The following is a 24,525-nucleotide window of genomic DNA, read 5'->3' as shown; positions in this document are numbered from 1 at the left end:
TTCACACCAATCTGCTCATACTTTCAATATTGAGTTTCCAATAATGGACACCTCAGCTTTAATATTTGTCATTATTTCACTGGTGATTGTTCAAGCAGGTACCTCTCCTCTACCCTGTCGGAGCTGTCATCGTGATTACTGCAGTCATCCACAGCAGCACCATCATGAGAAAACACTAACCAGGAAACAGACCTTTCCTTTGCTTAAACCTCAACCTTTGTTTCAGTAACATCATCACATTAATTTCTGGGTACCTTAAGAGGCTGAATCTGGCAGCAAGGTCTTGTAACTGGAGATGACAAAAAGAAGGTATTGCCTTTAATGGCAACAGGAGCTCACAGGGCTCACAGCAAATAAACAACCTGTCTACATTGCAAACGTAAAAGAGAGATGAAGGGAAAAAAAAAATAAAAACAAACAGATGGGAACACAGGGAGAGAAAGAGGTGACCATCTTCCCAGGGGTGGCTCCCTACAGTGCTGCGCAGAGCCTGGCGACACCGGGGGATGCATCATTCCCTCACGGAGCTGCATACCATTCCCTGCTTGAACGTGCCACTGCAACTCCTGGCTCCTTGCATTAAGGCCAGGCGATTTTGGCAAAGTTTAATTCAGCAGACAGAAAAAATAGAGCCCTGTTTATGCAAAAGCTGAGAGAACTTCACTCTGTAGTACACTGGCAACAAACATCGCTATAACTCATTTTCTGAGCCACCAGAGTCTGTGCCTCAACTAATCTTAACAGCATGTACATTATGCAAAACTATGGACTGAATACAAAAAAAGACTACTGAGGATTTAAACCTTAAAGAATAGACTTGAATCCTTTCAAGAAAAATCATTACACGTAAGAGACAGAGACCCTGTTTACTTTAGTAATCATTTTCACCCCGATCCGCCATCCTTTATCAAGGCCAGAGAGTGCGAGCAGTGAGGACATCAGTCACAGAAAAGGAAACGCCTTTAATTGCAACGGGAAACCTAAGCCCGAGGTCTTCATGAATGCGCCTTGAGATAGGCTCCCACTCCCAAACAAAAGCTCCGGTGCTCCTGCTGTGCATGCAGGGGGGAATGTGCTTCAACCAAGCAGAGAGACCTCCTCGCCTGCCAGACACACGAAGAATCACTCCGCTGTCACACGGACTGAGCGACAGTAAGCCCCACATGGCTGCTGTCAGGAGAAAGCCCGCAGAGGCATACCTCACCCAGCCCATCACGGACACAAAGCCTTGGACCGCTATGATTCACTGGGTCAGCTGTGCACAGTGCTTATCATTCAATACCACACACAGATCTGAGGCACCTGTGTATTTTAATTTTTCCTAATTACACTTAACCAACACACAAGTAAAGCTTCTTGGTGAGATGGTATGCAGTTTTCCCCAGAGCTGAATCGCTCTCAGTGGCTCTGTGGCACTTAGCTGTTGCCACACAGCTGTCTAGCCATGTCTTGAGTTAAAACAAACAAATCCTTGACCAGTATGCCTATAGGTGGGGGTGGGGAAGGACTTGGCAAACTCAAGGACTCTCTGATTTCCTCACTTACGTGTCACATCGTAACAAGACCCACCACAGGGAAACCTCCTCTGATATCTCTGCATAGGTTCAGCAGATCAAATTCCACCTTGCTATCGCAGCAGATAAACCTGCCACCTGCAGAAGACCTTGAGGCATCCAACAACAGCAGAGCAGCAGCAGCAGTAAACACATCTCCACCAGGCTTCGCAATACGCTCACGTCGCGCTGTTCCGAAATGGCCGCCGAGCGGCTCAAGTCACACCCGCTCTGCGTGGGACTGCTGCGAAAGCAATTCCTCCGACCTCAAGCATTTCAAATGAAGCTCAAGGGAGGGAAGGCATTTCAGAGGTGAGATTTAGATGTTACAGCTAAGTACGTGCGGCCTCGTCTTGTGATGGTTCTGCCTGGCCTGACTAGAGCCGAAACCAGTCCGTGTTGCCTGGCGGCTCACCCAGCCCAGGACACAGCCGCCATTTCCTCCACGGCCCCCGCGCCCCGCAGGCACACTCTGCCAGCCCCGATACGGCTCCCAGAGCATCCCAGCCCCTTCTGAAACACCCAGCCCACACACCTAGCAAAATCTGAACGTTGGGAACTGCGAAACTGCCTTTCTGCAAAAGTTAGACCTGGCGATGAGTTTCCTAGCCACAGATCCGTGTGCGTATCAATCACTGTGGAAGCGCAATCAGCAGAGCAGTTCATGTGTGAAGAAAAAAAAAAAAAAAAAAGGATTTTCCGTACAAAACAATGCACAAACATTTCCGTGTCATTCTGGTCAAAATCAAAAACCAAACCTGAGGTAGGTGCAGCTCTTCCATCACTTAGCCAGATGATATTCTCAGCAATGGCTGCCATGTCGTCAGCGCTTCCTCCTCCCAGCCCAATTAAGTGTGTTTTCCTCATCAGAGCTCCTGGTCGCCTTCCATTCCCCTGCTTGTCATGCTACCAGGTATTTCCTCAGGCCAGCACAGATGTGAAAGATAAAAATCTGATCTCAAGAAGACAGCTGAATACATCAGAATCCGTATGGATTGCGTCTTTGGGTCCAAAACGCTACTTCCAGTCCAGGCTGTTAACTTCCTGGGAAAATCACGCTGTACGTCCCAGCGCTTACAGCGCACACCACTGATGGCCATTTGTATTAAAACCATTCCTCAGGTCACCAAAGCAGCAGTTCATTCGCGAATGAAATTCCTAAGCAACAGCTGCCAGCAAGAGGGAAATGAGGCAAGTGCTCTTGTTTTCCCAAGGGAAATAGCTGGTCTTTCATTAAAACTCATGAGGCAATGCCTCTTCACAGTTGAGCTTCCTCTCCACAAAAATGGCAGAAAATGTTTTTTTTCTTTATCCCCTCCACACCCCCCCCCACATCTCATTTATTGCATGACAGAAGTCTGGAGAAGAATCACTCTCTTTCTTACACTTATGCCCAGCACAAAGCCTACAGAGACCAATTCAGCACGAATCCTCAAGGAGCACAACTAAAAGTGCACAGATTACAATTAAAATGAACTGCAAGTCAAGTCGTGGTCCCAGGAAAGAATCACATCACATCTGGGACTTTCATAAAGTCCAAGTCCCACTGCCAAAGCCTAGAGAAAGCTCTAACCTCAACAGCTAGCAAGCTGCTATGGAATTAGGCTTCGATACAGTTCTACAAACAAAAAAATACCCCAAGCCCTGAAGCCTTTTTCCTCAGGGTCCTTGACTTGAGACAGATGCTCAGCTTCCCCAAACTGCTGCTATGGACTTCTATTTATAGGGTGATACGAGAAGCTGCCTCTCCTCTATCTAACCTATTTCCACAAAATTTCTAGGAATTTAGTACCTTTGAGGAATGGGAAACCAAGTTCCTCTTAACTTTTTGGCCTGATAGACAAAGGAAAATAGAAGGAACAAAAGGTAAACCTATCCTGGGAACATTACAATAGTTTTGTAACAAATCTAAACAACTGAACACCTGCGGCAGCTCAAGCCAACTTGTAAGCAATAGCAGTCCCTATCCCCTGTCCACACACATCATATTAATCCCATACATACAGCGAACCATGATTCAGCCAAATGAATGAAGATGCTCTGATCTTGCTGTAAATCATGGCTAGGAATCATTTCTGAGTTAAAGCACTAAAGCTTTTTGTCAAATGAGAAATGCAGCCAAATCTGCATTAAAAAGTATATTTACATCTCCTTTAGTAATAAAAAAAATGAAGCTAATGCATAGTATTTACATCCTGTTTGCATTTAAGAAATGATTTAACTAACACACATCATACAACAGAAGCCTAGTAGAGAATACAGGGAAGAAAACACTGAAATTACTTCTATCTCAATAGCTGCTTTCACAAGAAAAAAATGCTCCTTTTCCTACAACTTGCCAGCACTCCCACAGAAAATAAACCTTGCAATTACATGGTTTAGAAACAAACATTATTTTTTTTTCCCATCTCAACTCTCCTGAGAGCAAAGCAGGTTTGCCAGCAACAGCAATTTCTCCTTCTATCCACACTCAGAAGACGCACCCTTCATTAGAAAGCCTGAGAATCAAGGTGGATACTGGTCATCTCCATCCACAAATTGTCAGACACACCAACATCCAGAAAAGCATGGAGGAAACAGCCAAATTAAAACAAAACACCCCACCCCAAACTAAAAAAAAAAAAAAAAAAAGGCAAACAGACAGAGCTCTAAGCTCAGCACCTTCTCACGCAGCTGCACCTTGAAATGTTTGTGTCCTCCTGAACAGGCTGACACTGTCCTCTGGGTCAGGGAATGGGGCATTTTCTGACAGGATGGCTGATGTAGGCAGAATAACCTCTGTATCCTGTTCAGTACCTTTTTCTTTCCGCACTCAGTGTGACCCAGTTCCCACCCTCCATTCAGTGGCACACCGGGCAGGGAAGCAGTCCAAAACACTTTTGTTTTTCGGCACAGGCTTTGCTGACTCAAGTCTTAAATAATTTATCCTAACAGAGCAAGTAAGAACAACCTGCACCATGCCTTCCTGAGGCAGCAACAGCAGAAATGCCCGCCTGGGTCAGGTGTAGGGTCCATCCAGCCTGGTATTCCGCCCGCGATGGCAGCAGAAACGAAGGCTATTTCGAGAGAGCACGTGAGCCTTTCCTGCAGCCTCTCTGCTGGCATCCAGAACTGCTGCAGCAGGAATGCAGAGGGTACCTCCCTTCCGAGTGCTTTTAGTCTCCATTTATGGACCTGCTGCCTATGCAAGCTCCCAAACCCTCTGTGAACCTGCCGATGCTGCCCGTCCCTGCACCTCCTGTGGCAACAACTTCCAGAAATTCACAACTGCAGTGTGAAGGACTGTCATCTACTTTAAACCGATCTTCTGTTGAGACAAAAGGAAACTTCTGTTATGCATACTGGGCATCCCTTAATCCTAATACTATAGGACACGGTGAACCCAAGTTTCACATCAGTTTATATATCATTTTTGTGATTTTGTAAACTGAAATCATACACTTTTTTCCCCTCTCTCCAAAATGCAGTGCCCCAGACTCCTTAGTCTTCTCTCCTGATACAGCTGCTCCAGTCTCTCGGTCATTTAAGCATGGCAGCGAGCTCCAGCGTGCCTCTCCTGAGATGTGGTGAGCAGAGCTGCAGTGAGCAGAGCTGCGTGCAGGACTCATGACAGGTGCACCAAAGCACAGGTGATCTTTATTTAATAACCTGAACACTATAATCTGCCAGAAATCCTTAACTAAGATACCTGTGATGCACCTTGGTGCCTCTGCCAGGGGCACTTTCACCACGTTCAAAGAGAGCCACCAGCAACTACCACAGTTTTGGCGTAATTTTACACGGTACAGGCATTCCAGTCAATAAATGCTTGTTACTTTCTGACTACTTCCAGTTTTTCCCCCAAAGTACCAGCACACCATGTGGTTTGGCATGCTAATGAAAGGGTAAAGCAAAGCATTTTCTTTCCTGCCTGACCTCCCTGATGTAAACATTCATATGTTTATATGGTGAACACTTTTAATCAGCAGAGAAAGAAAACACGAACTTTAACTAACTTCCTTTTATTCATTTTAACAAATTATTTTCCTTTAAACAGGGGCAATATAAACACAGTTAACATTCAGGCATTGTGAAAGGAAGGACAGCAAAAGAAATCTATTTGTTGGTGACTTTAACATTACTGAAGTTTCATTTAAGTTTATCATGACCTCACCTCTGAAAACCCCTAGTTACAAAGCCTGCCATACCCTATATGGCTGTACTTTAACTACTGGCACGCAACCCAGTTTTTAAAAGGCGGTCATTTGTTTAGAGTGAAAACCAACCGTACGAAGAATAGTCTCCAACAGCTGGCATTAGTCTATCCACAAAGACACAGCAGGTTTTATGCAGATTTGCACTCTTTTTCTCATATTATGACACATTTTAAAAGCAATACATTACATGAGTTAAGTAACATTTCACAGCTGCTTCAATTCTGCAAATTACATCTACTAAAATTAGATGCAAGAAACATCAAATAACCTCCTTCCTTCGGGTCTTCTCTACAGAAAACGTGCAAGTTGATTGCTGACTATTTAAGCAGATAAGGAGTTTAATGAAGTAAAATGGATTGCCAGCCTCTTTGAGACCTGTACAACAAAATCTAGCTTTCAGCAGGCAGTTAGGAAACAAGCTTATACAAGACACTGCATAGAAGTCTAATTAGTGTATCTTGAAAAGAAGGTTAAGCATTGTCTGAAAGCTGAGCTATTCATCCAGCTAGCAATCAGACAATGAGGTAACATTAGGACCCTGGGTCATTACCCCACAGCATCTACACGTGAACCTGAAAGGAAATCTAGCAGGACCCATCTAACAGGAGGCAGGAAGAGGCTGCTTGCAACAACGCCCCCCTGGTTTTCAAATGCAGCTATCGACATTGTACATCAAAACTGGCACCGGAAAACAACCAGAGGCTCCTGGGGAAGTACTGTGGGGGAAGAGCCAGCCCGACGGAGATCTGCCATCTTCTCCCCATGCCCACTCTCCAGTCTGAGGCCCGTTGGGCCGTCAGCCTCCTCTGAGCAGGAGCTGGGTCCTAGGCCAGGCTTTTGAGCCATTTTACCTTCAGAGCAGCGATCCCCTCCTAGGGTTTGGCTGGGTAGTTCACAGACTGGGTCATCAAATTATTTTTTAAGCCATCTGACAAAGCCTGCCTGTGTCAAGAAAAAGTCATAGCTTCCTACCTAGGCCCAGCTTCAGGGCTTGGGTTAGAAATGGAGAGTCTGCACATGGTCATGTTCCCAACAAGCCCATCATTTCTGTTTGGATTTCTCCTACTTGAAAGTAAAATAACACAAGCTCTTAAAAAGGGCACAGTAGTCATTCTGACCTAGGAAGCATGATGCAATACATTGCCTCTTCTGATACACCACAACCCTGACAGACAGCTTTCCCTGACCAAGGCCACTGCAATGAAAACAGTGCTGTTCAAACAGACGCGGTCTTCTCAAGCAAATGCTGACCATGAGGGTGAGTTCCTCACTGAGGAATATACAGCTTCCTAAAAAAATGAGGAAGCTACTGGGTCTCTCTTGGCTCATCTGCTGCTGACCTCACATTGGAAGCTTTTCTGAACAGAAAAAGCCCTCCCCGACCACATGTGCTTCTTAAGAAACCCCACGAAACTGAGCAAGTACAACTGAAGTCCACGTTCTAAAGGCCTCAAAATCCCACAATAATCTAGGGGGAAAAAAAGTTGCAAGCAATCACTGTTGTCTTTAACAGCATACATCCTCTAGGCCGCTAAAAAGCTGAAGCATTTTCTTAGTATGTTGAATATGATTATGACAAGGCTTTCAGATGCATTTACAGTCAACCTACGTAACCGGTGCTTTATATCCACACATCAGGTGGTAAGAGACAAAAACTAACGCCACACCTGATAAAGTTTTCAGTGACTGCAGCTCTTTTTTTTTTTTTAACAGAAAAAGAGAGATTTTCATGAAATAGCAGATGGGAAATATCTTTACTCCAATACTAGCTTTCTCACTGTACCTTGTGTGATTAACTGTCTACACAACTTTCACAGAAATATTAAAAAGGAGTCTCTTCAAAGAAGCTACCAGTCTCTTCAAAGAGGCATCCAAATAAGGTATTTCACAAACAGCAAACAAAAGGAGACACCCCTGCAGACTAGCCTGTATGAAGGATTTTTCTCCCTTTACACTCCACAAAATTTAGATCCCCTGGCATACTTCATTAACAACTAATTGTGTAGTGACTGCACCCTTCTGTACAGCCTCATGTTTTATTAAAAACAGGATAGTAGCCAAAAGACATTTCTGACGAAGCACAGCACAACCATTAGCTTCATCTACTGCTGCCAGGTATGATCTGGCAAAAATTCAATTCGATATTACAAAAAAAAAAAAAAGGGGGGGGTGGAGGATAAAGCGGGCAACCATCTCAACACCACCACCATGTACTGCTATGTTGCAACTTACATTAACCTTAATGATAGGATTTTACACCTTTCCTTAACATCTCCAGCTTAAAGATGTCAAATGCTGGGAGGAAGCAAAAATAAAAACACCCAAACCCCTTTAGTCAATGATCTAAAGGCTGCAGCAAAAAGATTTTTTTGTTGTCCTTTTCCCCACCTGGGTTCGATTTGACTCAAGTTCCAGCTTGAACTCACTGAAGCTTCAGAGCTCAGGTTCAACTGCGGTTCCAGCAAGAAGGAAAAGAAAAGGAAGAAAGAAAGAAAGGGCTCGAGGCAGTCTTTTATACTGCTGCAGCTCCCTGGTTTAAGTTATTTTCATCTTGCAGATGATGAATGCAGTCACAGGGCTCAGCTTAGAAGTAAGTAAAGGCAGGAGGTGTCTGGACCCCAGCCATTCCGCCCCACACCACGACTGTCACTGTGTCCCAGTGATCTCAAGCTCACATTGCTAAGGTGGTACTTGATCCTCAGATTGCGGCGCTGTGAGGAAACAGAGCAATTTATGCAGCGCGATTATGCCTTGAATAACCTCATCAGTATGGTAGTGATAATCAGCTTTCTGAGGGGTTTTAATCCCACATTTTTACACCCCATTTTTATTACTCGGATGCACATCTCAACAGGCTACCCAACACTTCAGTTGTGAGCAGAGTGGGGCTGAAAAAAGGACAAGTTTCTTCACAACTCGTATGTTCTCTAAGGAGAAAGACAAAAAACACTACTACCATTACAAAAATGGAAATCTGCCACAACCTTATCTGACTCAGCCCTTTTTGCAAAAATACACTTGCTGAATAGTAGCCGACTGCCTAGTTTCAGTACGAACTTGTTTCTCCACAATACACACGCATTTATTTCTCACAAATGAACCCAGATGCCTCAACTTTTATAAATCCACTCTGGGACAATCTAAAACAAAAAAATTAGCATGGGAAAGTGTTTTTGTCATCTTGGTTCTTGCAGCAAGGTAACAAAAAGGTTACAGTTTATGCAATCAACCACCACTCAGGTCTGCAGCGAAGAGAATCACAGGGCAAGAAGAAGTAAGGAGTAGGAGGTCACAACGAGTAGGCTTTCATGGGAGGTGCGAACAGAAGACCTTAAAACATGGTTAATGAGTATCCCACTGGAAAAGCTGGATAAACAAAACTGTTCTTCTGAGGAAAGGTCAGGAGAACCGCACTAAGCCTGCCCTGGAGAAAAGGGCTTGCTGGCTTACAACCTGACTGCATGGCCCGACTCCAAACACAAGTTATTTTGCCATGCTGGAGAATGGCCACCAGGAAACCAGAGAAGGGGAAAAAACTTACAGGCTTTGTTCTTAAGCAGCAAATGGGAGAATGTGTTGATTTTACAACAAAGTTCAGAAGTTGTTCTTTTTTCTTTCCAAACAGCTATTTCCCTGCTTTTATGGGCAGGATGTTACAGGCACAAGGAAACGCTGCTGTTACTCCACCTTTCCTTAGCCTCAACTTCTGTTTCAGGAAATGTAATTACGAAGCTCACAAAGACGTGAGATTTGTTAGCACTGATACCCATTTCAGGTGGAGGGAGAAGAGAGTCTACTAGGTATTTTTTCTGTAAAAAAAAAAAAACATACTTGTTAAAGAGAACAGGGAGCGTCAGGACCCACCACAACCCCCAGCAAACACCCTCAGAAGGCAGGGCACACTGAAAAGCACAGGTCACCACCTCACAGGCAGGCACAGGATAAGCTGAAAACAGTAGAATCAAAGATCATTTAGATAAACAACAAATTCTACAAAGCAAAACCACAAATGGATTTTTATTAAAAGTCCCTGAAATATTGCCATTAACATTTCCTGTACTCTAACAGAAAATATTGTCCTAACCTAAAAATCTTTAAGTAATCAAAGAATGCCTTTCTTAAAGACATTGCTTTATAAATACACGTGTACATCAAAAACAAATAGTTAAGGGGAATCTCTTTAAAGCTGGAAAAAAAAACGAGAACATATCTGTAACTCCTGACAAAGACAGAAGCATTGAGCCTGTAAACAGACCAGCTGGTTCGTATTGATTCTTCTACTGGGCATGTGTAACACAGTCCCGGTAACAAGGCCCCTCCAACTGCAGGCTTGCCATGTGTGAGAGACCTCAGCCTTACACGCCCAAACCAAACCTGTAACAATTTTAAGAAACATATTTATTTTTTTTCTTCTTCCAAGCTTGTTCAGTTTGGCCAGAAGACCGAAATTGATCAGGTTTCTACCAGTAGCTCCCTTGTGTAACCTGACTGCAGAAACTCTCCAAATTAGCAAAGGTTATAGGTTCACGTAAAAACTCTTCCGTAACACCTACTCGCATGTGGGAAAAGGAGCACACTGTTGTTTCCTACCCAACATCTTGGCCAGGCGATACCGTATTATAACAATATGGAGCAGGGAGCAGACCCGCATGCTGTACACAACAGAACAGTACCAAGTATTCAGGTAGCATTGGCTGGTATTTTTTTTGGTTTTATTTTGGTTTACGTTTTAAAAAGGCACTCATTTAGCATCCAAACAATGATTTCCATCTCAGTGACCTGTATTATGAATGCTATAAGTTGCAGTAATGTAGTAAAAAGTGTCACATTTACACATAAATTACAAGGCATCCTTGGGCCTAAGAAAGTTCTCTCAAGATGGCAGAACCTGTTCCTTGACTATTAGGACCATTCATTTGTAAGTGCTAATAAAATCAGTAGATTTTCACGCAATCGTACTTTACTAGGATTATTTGTTAGTAATGGAATAAGTGTAGTCGCTTACACAGGCTCCATGAACATCCCAAGGTGACACACACAGAAGCACATGTGTGCACACAGGAAAGACATGTTTGTGCTTTGTTTTTTTCAAAAAATAACATGCCAACATCAAAGTGTGGAAACAGTGGGACTTTAAAGGGAGTTTATTACGTGCTTTTAATCAAATGTTTTTTATGAAGCGAAGTGGGAAGAAGCCAGCCGCAGCTGGCTGTAGTATTATAAAATCAGCATTTCAGAAAAAGAGCAGAGGTAATATAAACAAGCGAACTACAAAGGATGCAAGCGATCCTAAGAAAAGATAATGCTGTGGGGAGTACAACTTGCAATGCCACCACACCTCCCGGTTTTGCTTCAGTAAGCCACATTTTGTATGCAATTTCTCAGTGCGGTACGTCTTAGTAATTTACATTATTGGAAAAATAACAAGAGCCCCAAACATACTACAGGCTTCACCAGACTGGGAAATGCCACGTTTCTAGTAAGCCATATGAAGCTTACTCCTATCCTAAGGAATGACGTTGATCAAACCCAGCACCATCCTGACACCGCTGGTGCTACAAGGAGACTCGTACTCCCAAGCAGCTTTACACAGCCGCATAATTATACTCGAAAGGAAGCACACCTGCTCCCAGCCACCCTCCCACGGACTCACGTGGGTGGTAGTGGTGGTGCCCAGCAGGGCCTGCTCCAGGGCCACGGCTTCCCAGAGCACCCGGAGCCACGAAGGATAAGTCTAGACAAGAGACGCTCGCCTTTTCCAACAGAATCGAGCCAGCCACGGAGCTACGCTCCTTTCCTGCTCAGGACATCCCAGGTGTCCATTGACGATGGCTCTTTGCTTTCCCTGCCCACGCAGGACACCCACACCCCATCTGATTTTAAAATGCTTTGAGGGGAATTCCTGCGCGTGTGAGCAGGCAGGCGTGCTGCTGGGGAAGGAGTCACGCTGTCGTTTTTGTTAGCTCAGACTTTGCAATAACATAGGTAACAGACTGTTTTTCACCGCAGAAGTGGATTATTTTATTACGTGCTAGTAATACGTAATATTGGTGACAGGTAAGTGGCCAGCTGCCGGCTCCAAGTGGTGATGTGCTCTGCAACCTCCTGGGTGGGGCAGAGGCTGTCCTCCCACGGGTGCTGCCGTACCAGCCCTCTTGGCCATGGACTGCGGTCATCAAGTGCTTATCGGGATTCCTCCCAACCAGTGCTCCTACCCTCCCTGCAACCTTTCTGCAAGTTCCTGCTGGTTGAGAGTAACGTCAGCACAACTGGAGATTCCTGGGAATGTTTCGCAAATCAGCTGTACATAGCAGGCCTAGCAAACCCTTTCTGAAACGTTACACGTAGCACAGAAACACTACCTCTGCAACCATAATCTCAGCATTCTTGCGCTTCGGTTTACATTAAGTGCCACATATCTGCTTAAGAGGATGTTTTGAAATACCGAATTATCAGGAATGCTGGCAATAGGATTCTAGATTTTCACATCGACTTTTCTAACACCGTGAGATCTTCCAGATCTGCCTGCTTCACTGCAGAAAAACTACTCCTGCAGAAAGGACTACGGCTGCTTTCCACCACAACAGCTGTTTGCAAAACGTGATGTCTGACCACGTCCAGCACCTCGCTGTTTGCTGGGTCTTGATCCAAGCAGTTTAAATCACTGCGTGATCCTGGTAGCTCTGGAGCACAAAAAGCACTGAAAAAATCCGCTGTAGGAAGATTGAAAACTAGAAAGTAACATAAGAAAGAGGAGCTAAGAGAGAGCACAACCATCCCCATTTAGGTTTATAAACAGCAGAACGCAACTCTCCTCCCCCCACCCAGACAGACTTAGAAACTGCAGCTTGGTTATTAGAAACAAGAGCCATCAAAATGCTGCCAAGGGACACCTGGCCCCTTCAGAGGCCTCTAATTTACTTTCTCTGCAGCTGGATGATGGGGAAAGTCAGTGTTTTTCACCCCTGCGCTCAAATCAGGAATGAAGACCATTTCAATTTTTGCCATGAACACACACGTAGGTTCAAGGAGAAGCGTTTAATCTAGCAGTCTTTAATTACATGCTTGGAGAGTGAAGTGCTGAGCAAGAGCAGGCTATCACCTGTACCACGAATTTGAACATGACCACTAAGTGACGGGTTTAGGTACATTTCATTATAAATAGGGCTATGGAAAGCTACAAAAGATGCTTTCTGTGGACAAATGCAAATTTGACGCTTGGGCGTGAGCTGTAACAGTGATTTGAGAAGAGATTATTTAAAAATCACAAACCACTACCTCTACAAATGAAACCAAGTGCATAAATACACACTGACTAAAACTGTAGCAGACATTTTTCAATTGATTTTAACTTCGATCAGTGCTAAATGCCTGAGCCAAGGTTCACAATACTGCATATTAATACATTTTCTCCCTCTCAAAACTTCAGCCAAGGCTGCTCAGTCACAGCGGAGGGAAAAGTTGCAGGAAAAGGCTGTTTTGTCCGCAACATAAATTCAGTTTAGTGTCTCTGGAGCAGCTGTGACCAACAAGGGAGAGCTACGGAGTCCAGAAGGATGACAGGGAACCAGTGGGGAAAGGTAGCACAGGCACAAGAAGTCAGGACTGTATCCTGAAGGAGATGTGTACGGCAGTGGTTTGTAAGCGTTGCTTAATTCAAGGACCTCCTACTGCTTAAATAAATCAGTAAACGCACAGATCTTTCTGAGCGGCACTGCTATACTTGTTTTCATTAACAGCCAAACAAAACCTCAGAATAAGCTTATTCATTTACGGTACTGAGAAAAACAGTATTGTTTTTCTTCACGCTCCACATAATACTGTTTTCCTCACGCACTTGCAAACACAGGCATTTTAAGTATTTTGTGGCAATTCTTCATTAAGGAACTGTGACTGTGAGGTTGGGAATAAAGCCCGGTTTGCAAGGTCCCTTACTGCAGAAACTGGAAGCAGTCCAGCGAAGGAGGCAGGAACCTCTCGGATAAATACTGCTCAGCAGAAAGGGATCCCATCTCTGGCCAGAAATGGAGTTTTAAGCAGAAAAATACTCACGGATGATTGCTAATGGCAGGTTCTCTCCTTTTAGGGGAGCTGACTTGTGACCGAAGTCAGAAAGTACCAGATCAGAAGACATTTTCCCTATACAGAAGAGGGAACAAAACAAGAGGAGTGCACAGATCTGTATCAAAACACCCCAAATGTTTCCCTTTCGTTCGAGCTGATGCACTGGGCAGGAGGAGACACCTCTCACCCAAGTGCCGTAATTCAGAAATGCCATTTGCACTCAAGATGCCTGCAAGTCACGAAGTGGCACCCAGAGGCCTGGCAGGATACCCATCCCACAGCACCCAAAATGGCCCAGGATACCTCTGCTTTAGGCAACTGAATCCAACCCCGTACACGCTGACTTGGTGCCGAGCTGCATTTCTCCAAGCTCCTCTGCCAGCAGTGCTGCTGAGATGCACTCACACACCTGCCCGTAGGTGTTTCAGCTCAGAGCTGAATCCTACCCAGTGATGTTAGCAAGAGGCAGACAAAAAGCACAGGAAGATGGGGTGCTTTTAGTGTGTAACACAGTTAACCTGTGGAATCCCATGCCACAGAACACTGGGGGTGCTACAAGTTTGCACAGGTTCAGAAACAAGTGGATAATTCACAAAAGATAAGCTAGACTGCAAATCACCGCAAGATGGAAAAATATTTTGGCAAACCACCACTGTGTATGTATGTGCGTGTGCCCTATTTTTCTACTCTTCCCCTGGCATCTGCTGTTAGGAATTGCCAGACGTGATGCTGGTCTAGGCAGACCTTGCTTTTGTGACTTTGCACGGCTACTCACACGCTCCCTATGTTTCACCTCCCAAGATGGAAAGGGAATTGTATTGCTGCATCAGGCACAGCGGGTCCTGAACCGCGGCTGGGCTAACCAGACAGATCTGCACGGAGCGGGGAGGAATAGCCAGGAATCACATATTTCAACCCTAGCGCCAAATGGACATCCTAAAGCCAGAACCATGAGTGGTAGTGCATTTGCAGATGGGAAGAAACTGTTAACGTGTTATTATTGGAAGGCATGTTCACAAACATTTGTGAAATACCATAATAATAAAAAAAATCCATGTTGAAATGATTAATTCTTTTAAAGCAAGCTTTGAGTGCTTTGCAGGAAATTTATGGCCATATGCCACCTCTTCCACAATAAGGAGAAGGGGAAAGACTCATCAAGATCAGCACCACACACTCTGCGTCCTGGATGAGGGAAGGAGTCTGTGGGAGGGATGCTGGCAAGCAATAACGTAATTAAGGACTGTAACCTAACTCAAAGAGACAAGGAGGAGGAATAACTCTGGCTTTTCCAAGCCAGTGACAACTTGACTTAGTTATCCTGCGTTTTTAAAAATAAACGAACACACGCTTTAATGTGGTCATTTATACTAAGAATTATTTTATTACCTAGAATGTCCAATCCAGGGTAAGAGTGCCATGGAGCTAGGATCTGTCAAAAAACTATGAAGACTATGATGAAACTGTACACTTAAGGCCACTGAGAACAGTTATACTTGACTGTACATGACTAAGCCCTGGCATATATATCTCATACCTCACCAAGAATTCCTCTAAACAACCATTTATTCTCAAAAGATTTATGATAAACTAAAAGACGTGGGAGTTTGGGCTTGAATGAAAAAATAACCACAGGACCAGATGAAACACTGCAAACAGAGATGATGTTTTTTTGCCCCCCCCCTCCCCCTTTAAAATAGACTGCAGCAGACCAAACTGTTTTAAACAATTCTTTCGAGAGCGCCTCTCTTGGGAGAAGTTCATTTAGCTTTTCCTCACAAAATGTCTTGAAAACGTTTTCTTGCTTTACTATATACATAGTATATACATATATACTCACACAGTTATTTCTGATGAAACATCTAGTAATTGCTTCCTTATCCTTGCTGATGCCTTCCTCTGTTTTTCAGCATGCCATCCTTCAACCAGCAGACACGATGGGAGATACCTCAAGTTCAGCTAGACTTGGCCACTCTCCCCTCTCCTGTTCAAGTTTCGTCAACAACTTTCAGGTACGAGTCTTGAATCTGAAGTCATTGTGTTTTACTGTTGAAAAGCCCCCCAGCTTGTTTCAGAGCTCTGTTAGAAGGGCCACAGGGAAGGCAGCAGCACAAGTTTTCTCAGGCCCTGTCTGGGGAAAGTTGGGCAAATCCACCACGCTTATGGAAGACATTTTAGAGAGTAACAGTTCAGAGGTCTTAGTTTGAGACACACAAAAAAAATGGCCAACGAGACCTCAACTGTCTCAAAGCAAGCCTGGCACTCCAAGTAACATGACAACCTTCACAGAAGCCAGATCTTGTTTCAACCCAAGAGGCAGATATGAAATTATTACAGCTGGCTTTCATTTTGACAGGTCAGGAGAGATCTGCAAATCCTACACGCTTATGGAACATGAGAATGAATCTATCTGGCCAGGGCAAAATGAAAAGCAAGAATTACCACTTCTGTTCACAGCTTTCTAGGAGGACAAATTCATCTTTCCTAAAACCTGCCATTCAACTGCAGCAAGCATTAGCAGCCTTCTATAAAGAGCAAAAAAATAATTAAAGGCATCGTTTCTGTCTGAACACACAGAACAGAACAAAGAGAAATGTAGGAGGTTAAGCCTATGATATATATGACCTTATCCAAGAAGAGAGACCAAATAAAGAGTGACCTCAAAGAAAAAGTGGTTGAACTGCCATCCATCTTGCTGCAAGGGATATTCAAAAACAAACAAACAAAAAACACCACCACTTAAAAGGATAATAAAGAAAAGCACGAGCAGATAAGGTGTCTGGTCAAGAGTTCAAGACCGCATTCAAGTTTCATGGGGTAATGAGATACTGCACGGAACCCAACAGCACAGGATACCCTTCCTGAGCAGATGAAAGATTACTGGCTGGAAACTAACAGGACAGCTTCTGTGCTCCTGGGCACTGGGAGGACCAGAACCTGGCTTGTGGGGCGATCCTCAGACAATTCTTCAAACATATAGCCTGCAGCTAATCAGCAGAGTTAAACCCCTTGCAATACAGATCTTTTCCTCACTGAAATGAACACTAATGAGAGAAGAGAATTCAGATCCAACACCATGCATTGCACAAGCTAAAAATACACAGAGACTCTGTAAAAACCCACTTGCACACTTGCCATTTACAACATTTCCCTAGCCTTGGTAATAAAACAGAGCAGTACTGGTAGAGGCAAAGCTCTACATCTGGCACCACAGAGCTGAAGTTCCTATGACCTTTCACTCGAAGCTGCAAACCAACCCAACAAAAAAAAGTTAAACTTCCTTTGTCATTTTCACATTTTTTCCAGAAGCTTGCATTGATGAGGAAGCTGGAGGGGAAAAAAAAAAAAAGTTGTTTGAAAGGCCTATTGGAATAAAATTCCACCTCAAAGAGTCCCACTGCCATCTGTTGCAATTTATAGCAGAGATGTATTTTAAACTATACAATCCCCCAAGGCATGCTACTACTCCTCTCGCTGGCCTCTCTTGTACGATTCAGAGAATTCTGCCTTGAGCAGCACGCACACACAGCTACATCCCGGGGAATTAGATACAACGGAAGAAACGTGTCCTGCTGCATCTTGCAGAGCCAGTAAGCGTTTCTCAGCATTTTGCAAGTCCTGCCATTGCCCTGATTTTGCTATTTTCCCACAGAAAACCCTTGGGCTGAGGCATGCATGGGGAGATGATGGAACATTAACTTTTCCCGAACTGCAGTGACGTAAAAAGGGGACCGCGCATGAGGATATTGCAGTCCCGGGCAGCTGCCAGCCGGTCAGAAAGGCAGGGCATCCCGCTGGCACAAAGCGAAACGCAGCCACCACCCAAGTGACAGCACCTGTGGAATGACACAGGGAGTTTCAACACTTCTCCTCCTCCTAGAGCAGGAAGGAGTGGGGCACTCGGACAGCCTCCTCCCACGGGAGAGGCTTCTCCTAACACATTTTGCTTTACTGGCAGGGCTGTGAAGGCCATCTCTCAGCCACCCACAGAGCAATCGCCTCTTCGCCCGCCTCCTCGGGGCAGATCTGGGGACGGTGGGAAGCCCAAGTGCAGGTGTTCAACCTACAGTGTGGCTGCACCAACACTGTACGTGAACGAAGAGTCCTCCAATTCCCCTGGTTGCAAAAACCAGCGGCCTCCTACGCAGAACTTCAGAAAGACAGACTCCCTGCACGTAAACTGGCCGGTTGTCCCCAAAATACCTTGTGTTAGAAAGAAAGTGCAGATGATCATCTGACCTGCCCCACGGGGAGCGAGATGGAAACAATGGTGTCTGGGGGAAGGAAGCAGCTACAGGGAGTACCCCGGGCAGCAAGTACCTGCCCGGGAGCCAGGAACGGCACGGGGAGCGCCCGAGTGGCTGTTATCTGACAAGGGAAAGGAGTGGCTGCGGGAGGTGCCGGAGATCACAGAGAGTCAGTAAGCAAGCAGGGAGGAGATGAAAGGGCTGAGCTGCAGACAGGCACCCAGCCCAGGCTGAGTCAGGGCACCAGCACCGAGGGGGAGCCCGGGGGAGCCCCGGTGGAAAAAGCTGAGGGCTGCTGCACCCGAGACACACGCGAGCAGAAACCATTGTGGGGAGCACGAAAACAGCCAAGTAGGGCTGGGGAGGAGTCATGAAGGCTGCTGCTGCGAGTTGAAGGCAAGCAGAGCCACTGTTCCTGCGGCATGGGCACTTCCCAACAAGGAGCTTCACCGCTGCAGTGTTCTCATGAAACTGCAATGGACGCGGTCCGCCGTGTCAAACGGAACTGCCTGCTAGCACAGTCAAACCAACGCAGCCTTAAATATGTGGTCAGGAAGCCATTTCTGTCGTGTCCCACTGTAAATGCTCACTAGTCACACAGATACTTCTCCTCAGCTCTGGGTAAGGGCTCGCTACGGAGAGAAGGCAAAGAAACGCAGCACTGCACCTCTGAGCTGCAGCTCTCCAGAGCCCAGCCCCATCGCAGGGAAGGCTCTGCCTCTGCTTGCAGCTTGCCCCGCCGTCTGGTTCAGCACAGCGTCCTTTGATCTCCCTCCAGCAGCTGCTGTCTTCCTGCCCCTTCGTGGGGCACTCTCGGAGCGCACAGAAGGTAAGCTGCAGCCTGCAAAAACAGCACTCCGACCCTCCGTTCTTTAAAGATACTATTCACACTGCGTAAGGAGCAAAAGAGGAAACAGAGATAAAATAAAACTGATTGCAACAAGTCAGCAGACTGTCAGGTCAAGCTGTAGAGCTTTCTCGGTCATAAAATAGTCCAAGCACAAAGAAAACCAGTGGCATCAAAGCTTGGTGACCTAGGGTACCAGAAAAACAGCAAAGCTGGTTGCTGCTAGCTAATAAAGACAGAGCTGAGTGTGTCTCTCCCCACTTGGTGAAAGCCAAGGAAAAAAAAGAAGCACTTCACTCTTCTGTAGTTAAAAACCTAGAGCGATTTAAACTGCATGGTAAGAAGGGAATGGAAAGCAGATTCTTTTCCTACAAAGGTGTGCTTTAATTCACCCAACATCCTCAAATATCTGGAGGCAGCCACCACCTCTAGACTGCACATACTGTGCCTGCTAAATGCCTCGGAGGAAGCCATCAGGTGTCACTGAGGAACTTCTTACTAAAGGACAAGTCAAAAGTGAGGTTGTTTCTATTGCTACGTGTGAAACGTTCAGAAGAAAGCACTGCTGTCAAGTCCGTTTTGTTTGAAAGTACCTGTCACAATAGCTAGGCCATTTTAGGAAGCATTTTAAAAAGAATAAGCTAAACAGAGTGCTAAATTTGAGACTTACAGACCTCAAATGCTTTTTTTCAAATAACCTTTTATTCTAATATCACCTTCAACAGGTCAGAATATGAAAAGGCTTTTCTGAACTTACAGGATACGGAGCCTGATTTTCATAGGTGTCAAGCGTTTGCAGTTGTCATGAACTTCCTCGGAAGGCACAAGACCACAGAGAGCTGTCAGTTACACTGAAGAAAAAAATCCTTTAATCCCTTCTATAAAAGACAAACCAGTAACGACATTTATTTGCACAGCGAAGTCTAAAAACTCTAAATTTGAAAGTTAATCCTTGAAATCCGGCTGCTATGTTTAATGACACGGTGTGCCTGCAACAATGCAGGAAAAAAAAACCTCCATTAGTTGCTGCATGTTTGATACTAGGGTGCACTTCACACTTCACAAAACATACTTAAACTAGCTTTGCCTGACAAATTCTGCATGCCTAAGAGTGACTTCTGCATAGCGTAGATTACCTGCTAATACACATTTCCTGGGTACTGAGCAGTGAATGGTTAGATTTCAACAAGGAAACACGTTTTCTCTCCGATTAGCTGCCGCTTGCAGTGGCAAAAGTGAATGTGAATACATGGAAAACATGGTAGCTTTACCTCGATTTGTGCTTGGTTGTGCTTTAAAATAAAAAGATAGATAGATTTCCTCTTATTTTCAGTATGTTACCAATTGCTAGCTTAATTTTGCTACGAGTTCTCCTCTGTCTGACTAGCTGAGATGACAAATGCTTCGATGGATCCGTTAGGTATGCATTAGAGCGTCAACTGAGGCGTGCACTGCAAGTCACTCCTGGAAAGGACACGCTCTCACTGGAACTTTTCAGAAGAAAGAGAATGCCTGCAGACTTGAGGTTCCCTGATCTTACAGCCTCCCCAAAAGCCATACCGGCCCAAGCGAGGGGTTGAAGGAACCGGTTTTACATTGGACGACACAGACCCTGATTCACATCACACCATGCTCTTAACGGCTCTTATTTGCTTTATGGAGCAAACACTACAGCGTTATCACCCAGACTTGGTCAAACAAGAGTGTAAAGTTTTCCTAGGCGGTGCGACACAACCCCACAACTTGCTGCTCTTAAGGAAAAATGAGGTATGTCACTCCCCTTCCCTTTAACCGCGAGGTCTCACCTCTCACCCAGCTCTCCGCATCTATTCAGTCCCTCGGCTCACGAACCTGTTTGGAAATTAAATCTGGAGGAAGAGAAAAACGAGCGCAGCTTCCCACTAAGTTAGCAAAACAAGGTCCAAGCAGCACAGGAATTGGTTCACGGACAGTGTGTAAGATGTTCAAGCAGCTTCAGGCTGCTCTACCCAACCACTTACTTCCTGACCTACTCACGCAGTGTGAGCCAAATATCCTAAAGCAAGGTTTATGGATACTGGGTTGGTTGCTTCAATAAAAGCAAGAAGTTAAAGGCATTTCCACACAAAACTTGAAAGACAACACACCCTAGTTCTTGTTGGAATCCTTTACGTTACTGTGTGGTATGAGAAGAGTCCATACTGCACCTAGAGAACATTTTTAAATGCTCTCTGAGAAAATTAGTAAGGTAAAAACTCGGCATATACGAGTTTAAATATAAGGGTCAGCTCCAGAAAGGAATCCGATTTCAAACACAGTTATGTGGGTTTTGAAAGAGGACATCTGACCGCCTCAGAAATTCAACATGCACCTTCCAACTTGGACACACACACGCTTTAATTTTTTTTCACCCAGAGCTGACAGCCTGCACAGGTTACCTCTGCACCGAAGTGGAGCCAAGAGTGTGTGCTTCTGCCAACGCTAGTCCATAATGCTTCTGCAGTCAGAAGACATCTCCTCTGCAACCAGAGCCAGCTAACACAACGAACCGCCGGCTCTCCTGCAAGGGTCAGCTGTGGTTTCTATGAGATAAGCACCAGTCGAATTTTGACTCGGAGCCCGCAGTGAAGAACGGTAGTATGGGAAAACCCCTGCTCGAAATGACATGGATGACCACGTGCCTTCATGGCATTACAAAGTCACCAAGTTCTGTGCATTCCAAAACTTTCATATGCTTACTCAGAAGGGCATACTCTTAACGAATGTAAATGCAATCTTACATGTCCAGTCTTTGACTATTAACATTAAAAACTATTGCTACTGGGAACAAGCCAAGGGAGATGCTTATCCAGTGAGTATTTTAAAATTACAGAACTGCAAGTGTCAGATTGTCCTTCGGCATTCACAAGTATTGCCTTTATTAAGTCTTCCTCATCGGACTTAACGTTTAAATTTTTCTACAGTGCTTCACGCATTTGCCTCTAAATGATGTGTTTAAAAAGCCACCCTGCAGTATGAAACATACTGCTGTAAAGGATCAAAGTCATGCAGCTGATTGGATGTGACAATAAAGCAACACATCCTCACTGGGAAAGGAAGCACGACTTATAAAGGGCAGGCATGCAGAAGATATTGAAATTCAGCTGGATGACAAACGTGAATATTCTATTATTTTATTCAAAACTGCTTTCCTGTTTTGAGGTATTTTTACGGATACTATAAATCCAGCAGCTTTCCTTAACAGCTTCTCAGTTTACTGCTACCCCAGAGTACAATTAAAAGTAAGGTAGGAATTCAACTTGCTTCCTAACATCTCGCTGCGAAGAACAAACATTGTCATTTGCGTGATCCAGCTAAGACATGTAACCAGCCTCTTACAATAACAAAGAACTCGAAAGGAATCCTGTTTTCCAAAGATGGAAGTGGTAAAAGCAGCAAAGAGGAGGAAAAAAATAGCATCCTTTGCTCTGACACAGTGGCTGTTGCTTACAACTAAACTCTAGGTTATCTGTGAACTTTAAAATCATTTTTTTTCCTTTTAAAACATAAAAGACTGCATTAAACAGAAGAACATTTTGTATATTTGCTTATAAACCGCAAAGTTCTCAGTCCCGTCACTCTTACATAATTGCTGGGTGAAAAAGAAAATAACGATGAAGTCTCCTCGGGTCAGATATTTGCAAAGACCAAGACATTTCATTCCTTTCGCTTTAGACTAGGAAAGACTGGCATGATTAGGAGGAAGACGGATTTGATCTGTTTTTCCTAACACAGGCTTTTCCAAGGTTTGCTTCACCTGGAGGTAAGTGGTCTGATGAACAGTCCATCAGTCTCTGCCATACATAGAGAAAAGGACCTGCACGCAGGTTTTTCACAAAAGGTACTCGTGGCTTGTTCCAAGCACAGAGGACTGCCAGTCTGAGCTGTTCCAGAGAATTACTTCTGTAGAAACAAACCACCTTGCTTCCAAAAACCATTCCTAAATCCCACTCCTTATTGGAAATCACCTCCAATATCACATAAAAGAGTCAGGGAGGAGTACGCAACGAAGGAAAGCCAAAGCATAGAATCAAGAGCCAGCTGCCTGCTTTAAAAGAAAGCGGGATCCTTTGAGGTTTATAAACTCATTAAAGATGTATCAGTCCATTTTTATCTTTGCCTTGTGATCTGAACGGTCAATGGAAAGCAGGCATTCATGCTCCTGCCAGAAGCAGCGTGCTGCTGAGGACAGCTAACCCACGAGCTTCCCGGCCAAAGCAGCCCAGCACAGGGGCCTGCAGCACTCCAGTGCAGGGGAGAGGGGGAAAGGGGTAACCTCTGCACCGCACAAACACACAAGCATGGGGGAAAACGTAACATCAAGACTCATTTACCAGGAGCGTTTCCAAGACTGAGTTCAAAAGCAGGCTGCCTTCTCTACTGGGCAGGCTCTGGACTGTCTGGGGCAAGAGCTAGAAGCGTGCCGAACGACTGTGCTGCAGAGTACCTCAACACCTGGGGGATGCCGGCTCTTCCCTAGACAAGCAGCGAACCCAAAGCAGCATGGCCACTGGCACCCACAGGGCGCACCATCATCTAGCACCAGAAGGGAGCAGAGGCAGAGGCTTGGAGATGCCACTGGAGCATAAATTTCAGATGGTTCTCCTGCTGTGGTCCCTTCCGCGAACAGCCTGGGCTGCTGCTGGCCACAGAAACGCAGGGTTATTTACTGAACTTTTCAAAACTTTCAGGTCCTCCTTTGTTCTAAAAAGGCAAGGCTATTCTAAAACCGTTTTCTGACTCAAGCGACCCAAGGTCAGGGATAGCATCAGCTCCATTTAATACTGGAAAGTCCTCCAGTATCCGCTAAAGGGCGACAAAAAAAGCAAGCGGTTTGCAGGCAAATGAACTGCTGAAGCCTGGTTTCCTATGGTCTCACACATGACCTCGTCATAAACTGCACGGGACTTTCACGTGGATGGCTACAAAGGGGCAAGTGAAGACTGAAATTCTTTCCCTTTGTATGGGGCTATAAAGCTTCTCTCAAGTGGATTCCCTGACGCTGACGATGAAGTTGTTCTAAGCTTAGGAGAAGGAAGGGAAGGACTGCAAAAGTCTTGCTTTTGTAAAAAATAGAGCTAAACATGGACAGCCTTGTTTTGAGATCCTACCACCAGCAGCAAATTGGGACACTTTTTGTGTTCTTCACCCAAGCAACAACTGACTTTGAAACAGCTGCACACCACAGTCAAAGCTCTGCCTGTCACAGACAGAGACAGCACAAAACCAACTGTATTTCTGCCATCCATGCTTGTACTTGTTCCATGCACAAACAGCTTTCAGCTTCCCCAGGCATTAACCAAGGACTCTCCATATACGCCACAGATCTGTTACATCAAATGATTTTGTTATTGCTAGAAAAAGAGAATTTCAGATGGTCAGAAACACCACTCTTAGCAGCTTATTGTAAAAGACTATTGTTACATCAGTAACGTGGACACAAAAGAACAAACGTGCCTCACACACCTTTGCAAATTGTGGAAGTATTCAAATAAAAACAGAAAACAATTCATTTTGTTCAGTGAATTAATTTTCCCCTCCCAGAGACCAATATAAGATGACAGGTCACCTCAAAAATGAGCAAGTCGTATAATTAACAT

At 44.8% G+C, this 24,525-nt stretch overlaps 1 protein-coding gene across 2 annotated transcripts in view; it reads right to left on the bottom strand.

The window, feature by feature from the left end:
• Positions 1-24,525, bottom strand: part of RASSF3 (Ras association domain family member 3) — a 47,358-nt gene that overhangs the window by 5,696 nt on the left and 17,137 nt on the right. Inside the window, exon 1 of one of the 2 annotated variants that reach the window (XM_040552471.1) lies at positions 2,312-2,350. The exons of the other annotated variant lie outside the window; for it this stretch is intronic. Coding sequence (XP_040408405.1) covers positions 2,312-2,335 — 24 coding nt within the window. The 5' untranslated portion in view covers positions 2,336-2,350. Of the gene's footprint in view, positions 1-2,311; positions 2,351-24,525 lie in introns of those variants that run through there. 2 annotated transcript variants of the gene reach the window in all.

The sequence above is a fragment of the Cygnus olor genome, chromosome 1, assembly GCF_009769625.2.
Source record: "Cygnus olor isolate bCygOlo1 chromosome 1, bCygOlo1.pri.v2, whole genome shotgun sequence".
NCBI lineage: Eukaryota > Metazoa > Chordata > Aves > Anseriformes > Anatidae > Cygnus > Cygnus olor.
This window is presented reverse-complemented; position numbering and strand designations above follow the sequence as displayed.